The sequence below is a fragment of the Cannabis sativa genome, chromosome 1 (genome assembly GCF_029168945.1).
Source record: "Cannabis sativa cultivar Pink pepper isolate KNU-18-1 chromosome 1, ASM2916894v1, whole genome shotgun sequence".
NCBI lineage: Eukaryota > Viridiplantae > Streptophyta > Magnoliopsida > Rosales > Cannabaceae > Cannabis > Cannabis sativa.
Window position 1 is genome coordinate 1076425 of NC_083601.1, and position 5966 is coordinate 1082390.

At 34.2% G+C, this 5966-nt stretch overlaps 1 protein-coding gene across 1 annotated transcript; it reads right to left on the reverse strand.

The window, feature by feature from the left end:
* Positions 1–4179: 4179 nt before the first annotated feature.
* On the reverse strand, positions 4180–5090 carry LOC115706680 (uncharacterized). The gene is made up of 2 exons (XM_030634393.2): positions 4695–5090; positions 4180–4473 (listed from the first exon to the last, which is right to left on the reverse strand). The coding sequence occupies exons 1-2, from the start codon at positions 5011–5013 to the stop codon at positions 4454–4456; spliced, it is 339 nt and encodes a 112-aa protein (XP_030490253.2). The 5' UTR covers positions 5014–5090; the 3' UTR covers positions 4180–4453.
* Positions 5091–5966: the final 876 nt, after the last annotated feature.

Below are 5966 nucleotides of genomic sequence, written 5' to 3' on the forward strand. Positions count from 1 at the left end.
CTCTTTTAATGTTGTGAATACTGTGGGTAAAAGACCTCATATTAAGGAAACATCCTTATTGTTATGGCACAAAAGATTGGGTCATATTTCCAGAGAAAGGGTTGATCGTTTAATTAAATCTGAAATACTTCCTCCTCTTGATGCTTCTGATTGGGATACTTGTGTTGATTGTACTCGTGGAAAATTGACTAAAACAAGAAAGAAGACTGCAAACCGCAGTCAATCTTCATTGGAAATTATCCACACAGACATCAGTGGTCCTTATTCCACCACGTTGTGCAGAAATAAGTATTTTATCACTTTTATTGATGATTTTTCTCGTTATGGATTCACCTATTTAATTAAAGAAAAATCTGACGCCCTTGATAAACTCAAAATTTTTCGAAAGGAGGTTGAGAAACAATTAGGAAGAGTCATCAAAGTTGTTCATTCTGATCGTGGAGGAGAATACTATGGTCGTTATACGTAACTGACAACACATGGGGCTTTTTGCAGTACTTACAAGAAAATGGTATAGTTGCTCAATACACTATGCCTGGTTCACCAGAGCAAAATGGCGTTGCTGAAAGGAGAAATCGCACTCTCATGGATATGGTTAGAAGTATGATGAGTAGAACAAATCTTCCAGAGTTTTTATGGGGTGAAGCACTTAAGACTGCAACTTATATTTTAAATCGTGTTCCCAGTAAATCTGTTCCCAAGACCCCTTTTGAGTTGTGGACTGGGCGGAAGCCTAGTCTAAATCATCTTCGTGTATGGGGTTGTCCAAATTGAAGTAAAGATTTATGAACCTAATTTGAAAAAGTTAGATCCGAGAACAAATCGCTGTTATTTCATTGGTTATCCAATGCGCTCAAAAGGCTATCGCTTTTACTGTCCCACTCGTGGTACGCGAATTGTTGAATCTCGTATCGCTAAATTTCTGGAATTTGATGTTGCTGAAAAAATTCCTTCAACATCTCTTGAAATGGGGGAGTCATCTAAAGGAATTTGTATTCCTATGTCATTTTCAAGAGATGATAATAGTAGTCTTCATCCTACTCGAGTTGGTAATGCTCCCATTGTTGATGAATATATTGCTCCCGATATCGAAGATGATGAAGGTCCTATTATTGATGAAGGGCCTATTAATGATGAAGCTCCTATTGTTAATGAGAATCCTGTTATTGAAGAAATTCCAGTTGTGGAAGATGTTATTCAAAACAATGATCAACAAAGAGAAGTTATTCCAGAAGTACCTCCTCTAAGAAGATCTCAGAGACAAAAGAAGTCAACAAAGTGTCATGATAATTTTGTTTATCTTGGAGAAGGAGAATATGATATTGATCATTTTGTGGATCCTGTCACTTTTAGTGAAGCACTTAATAGTCCACAATCTTCAAAATGGTTAACAGCTACGGATGATGAGATCGACTCCATGAAGAAAAATGGTGTATGGGAGCTAGTTTTATTACCTGATGGTTTTAAACCAATAGGTTGTAAGTGGATTTTAAAGGCTAAAAGGGATAAAAAGGGACAGATTGAAAGGTTTAAAGCGCGTTTAGTGGCTAAAGGCTTTACTCAAAGAGAAGGTATTGATTACACTTTGAAACTTTCTCACTGTTTCCACTAAAGATTCATTCATAATTATTATGGCCTTAGTTGCGCATTTTGATTTAGAGTTGCATCAAATGGATGTTAAAACTGCTTTTCTGAATGGAGAATTGAATGAGGAAGTCTATATGTCTCAACCTGAAGGCTACAAGGAGAATGGAAAAGAACACTTAGTTTGCAAGTTGAAACGATCCATTTATGGTCTCAAACAGGCATCTTGCCAGTGGTACTTGAAGTTTGACCAGGTTGTGACATCGTTTGGTTTCGTAGAGAACAAGTTTGATCAGTGTATTTATATGAAGATCAGTGGGAGTCGTTATATTTTTCTTGTTCTTTATGTAGATGACATTTTACTTGCCAAAGAGTGATTTGTCACTACTAAATGAGACCAAAAATTTTCTCGTCTTCCAATTTTGATATGAAAGATCTTGGAGAGGCATCCTATGTTTTGGGGATTGAGATCCATCGTGACAGAATCGAAAAGTTCTTGGCTTATCTCAAGAAGCTTACATTAATCGTGTGCTCAAAAGGTTCAACATGGATTTGTGTAAAGCAGGTTCACTAAGCAACAATGTCCTAAGAACGACTTGGAAAGAGGAGCAATGAAGAACATCCCTTATGCAAGTGTAGTAGGGAGTTTGATGTATGCTCAGGTTTGCACTCGACCTGACATAGCTTTCGTAGTCAATGTTCTTGGGAGATATTTATCTGATCCTGGCCTCGATCATTGGGTTGCAGCCAAGAAAGTTTTGAGATATTTGCAAAGAACGAAGAGTTTTATGCTTGTGTATAAGCGAGTTGACAATCTTCGAGTTGTTGGTTATTCGTATTCGGTATTTTGGTGGTTGTGTAGATGATTTAAAGTCAACTTCGGCTATATTTTCACCTTGGCGGTGTCGCCATTTCTTGGAAGAGTGTCAAACGACTTTGATCACGTCATCTACTATGTATGCTGAGTTTGTTGCATGTTATGGGGCATCTTTGCAAGCTTTGTGGCTGAAGAATTTTATTTCGGAGATACGAGTGGTTGATTCTATTTCCACACCTATGCTAATCTATTGTGATAATAATGCTGTTGTTTTCTTTTCAAAGAATAACAAGATTAGTAGTGCTTCTAAACATATGGAAATAAAGTATCTCACTGTCAGAGACTTGGTCAAGAAAGGAGACATTGTTATTGAAAATTGCAAGACCGAGTCGATGTTAGCTGATCCTCTAACCAAAGGGTTAAGTGCCGTGCTGTTTAATAAACATGTTGTTAATATGGGCATTTTAGAATCTTTTGATCTTTTGGGTTAGTGGGAGTTTTGTTTTCTGTTTGTTTTTAGAAATTATTATTTATAATTTTCTGAATAAAGTTATGAACTACATTTTATGTTTCAATATTTTATTATTGAATGGATATGTTTTCAATTATGTTTTGTTATATTCTCGAGAATGATTGAATTGAAAGCATGTGGTTCATATTGTTGTGATCATTGTCTTTTAAATCTATTTGCTTATTGACAATGATATGTTGTTGGCTTAATTCTTTAAGCAAGTTTAGTGACACTTACTTATTTTAAGTGGTGTATGTTTAATTTCACTGGCTTATTTATTAAGCATCACGGTATCAGTGAAATTGAGGACTGATAAGGATATTATGTTATTTTAAATTGATCACATGTTGAACATAATTCCTTACCACACTACTAGACTTATTGACCATGTCGATTTAATACTTTGGTATTTGTGATTATGAATGTCTTTTGTTGAGCTAAAAACAATATGACTGTCATAGTTCATTATCAAAGGTTAAATTGGACCGGTATGTTGAGATGCTATCAGAGAACTATCAGTTTTTAAAGTGGCCACAAATGTTTTCCTGTTGTTCAACCCATGAGTCGTTTTCAAACAAAATTATTTTGATATATAATATATATGTACTAAAATCAATGTAGCCCAAGTGGGAGAATGTTAGACTTTTATTTGGGCTTACATTAAATTTTATTGGTTTTATTAAAACTTGGGTTGATTGGATAGTTCTTTGCTGTGTTAGCCCATGTTGTTGGTGATCAATTGTTAATGGGCTTAGCATCTGTGAGTAAAGTCTAGGAGAAGCAGAAGTGTGGGCTTTTCTAGTTGACTGAAGCCTTTGATGAGCAGGCCCAGCCCAACTAGGGTTTTGTAGCTAAGTCCCCTCCCTAACTCTATAAATACATATTGTCTCATCACAATTGTATACCTTTTGATAATCAGAGAAAATAAAGCGCTTCGATTTAGAGATCTAGGGAGGAAGACTTAGTTGATAGTATTGCACTATCAAATTGGAGTAACTGCTGTGGATCAATCAGAGATAATTGCTATGGATCAATCAGGTACACATACCTAATTATTATATCTTATTATTGTGTTCTATGTTATATACAAATAGATCTTGGGTTAATTGTTAATTTATTTAACACTAGTAACAACATGATATGTTTCATCCTAATAAGTGGAATCGTCACTTAGAATAGTAGCAAGGGAAAATACAAAAATGTAACATGTAGTATGTATGTAGTTAAAAAAAAGTTAATATGTGTATAAATTTGGAAAAACATAGTATTTATAGGGCAATTAGTATCCCTTAGTTACTAATATTAGTAGTAGAAAGGTTTGAGTACAACGTACGATTTATAAAACACAACAAAATGAAACCATACTATTCTGTGGATAAAACAAGAAAAAGGAAAGATATTAGACGTTTATCACAAGAAAACTGGTAGTTGTCCATCAAACAGAGGTTACTCCATAAAATTATAGCACCACATATATTTATTTTGAACCTACAATATTCTAAAATTTTATTATATTTATAGATGTAGGTACATATAGTCTCTCATGGTGGAGTAGTAACACCTGAAAAAAATTCATGCATAGGATTAGGGAGAATAATCAAACTTCAAAATCCAATTATATAAATTTGGTAGCTATACCTAATAGTTTGATTATCGTTTCTTAACTAGGAGAAATAAATTCACATGGAGATATTATAATTCATCTAAATTAATTGATATTTAATATGAGGAAAAGCATCATATATATTATAAGATAAGAGAGTGAGAGATCAAGAGACTCACTGCCGCACTTGAAGTTGCGGGGAACAGTCCTACCACAACCTTGGATTTGCTTGATACTACGTTCAACATTAACGAGATTGGCTAACTTGGGGGTGACATAGGGGCAAACACACTCCACATGAGTCTCCCTCACCCGCGCGCAGCAGTTGGCCGAAGGGCTTTGCCTGAAGATAACTGCCTTGCATGCGCTCACGATGTTGTTCCGCTCTTGCTTGCACTGGCTTGGACTCGTCTCAGCTTTCGCCGTGGGTGGCACAACCACAAACAACGCCACCAACACCATCATCATCAACCATGCTACTATATCACGCCTCATCATATGATCTCTTTTAATTAATATCAAATATTATCAACTACTAAGCTACAATATATATATGTAGTGTGTATATATATGGAATACATGCCATGCCAATGCCTTTATATATACATAGATGGAGGGTAGGAATATTATATTATATGTGTTTCTAGCTATTGAGAAAAAAATTTCCACACAAGATAATATTAATTTGGAAATAATGTTGGAATTTTCCATAGTGCGATTGACTAAAGTTCTTGACGTTGTTGCTATGCACATTCCTAGTACGGTTAACCCACTCAATGGTTGGTTCAACCGTTTATACGATTAGCTAGTCTTACAATAGTACAGCTGCTTTAGTAATAGAGAAATGCTAAAGAATATTCTATCACCCACCTATGTGTCAATGTCGTTATTGGTCTAACTAAGTATCAGATTTCATATAGTTTAATATAATAACTTTTAGGGAATATCGTTAGTCAATAGCAAAGCAACATGTCTTGAGATGCTAGGCACTACTAGTGCCCAATAATAATGCTCTTAATAATACATTGTACAAAGACTGCATACTGTTACTTAATTGTCGATAGCTATAGCAATTATTTAGTTGATTGGTATAACATTAATGTGACTATTTAAGTTCAGTTTTTAGTATAACAATTTTTTGTAATGTTTTTTTTAAGAAAGTAAAAGGAACATTTGTTAGAAAATATCAAATATAATAATAAAGTGATAATACTTGAGGCATGCATGCAAATAAGACATTGTCTTTAAAGGTTTATAAAGTAATTTTTCAAGATTCAACATGTCTTCTGATTACAATAAAAGAACTAGGAAAACAGAACAATAAAATAATAATAAATAACCCAGCAACTCTCTTAAAGTTATCATGTATATATATCTCTTAAAGTTAGCACTGTATGTATATTATGTTCTTCCTATCTATAATTATAATGATACAGATATATATATATACT

Excerpts from the sequence above, each read along its gene's own strand:
- LOC115706680 (XM_030634393.2), bottom strand. The coding sequence starts at position 5,013 with ATGATGAGGCGTGATATAGTAGCATGGTTGATGATGATGGTGTTGGTG. Across the intron at positions 4,474-4,694 it reads CCGCAACTTCAAGTGCGGCA|GTGTTACTACTCCACCATGA; the intron begins GTGAGTCTCTTG and ends AATTTTTTTCAG.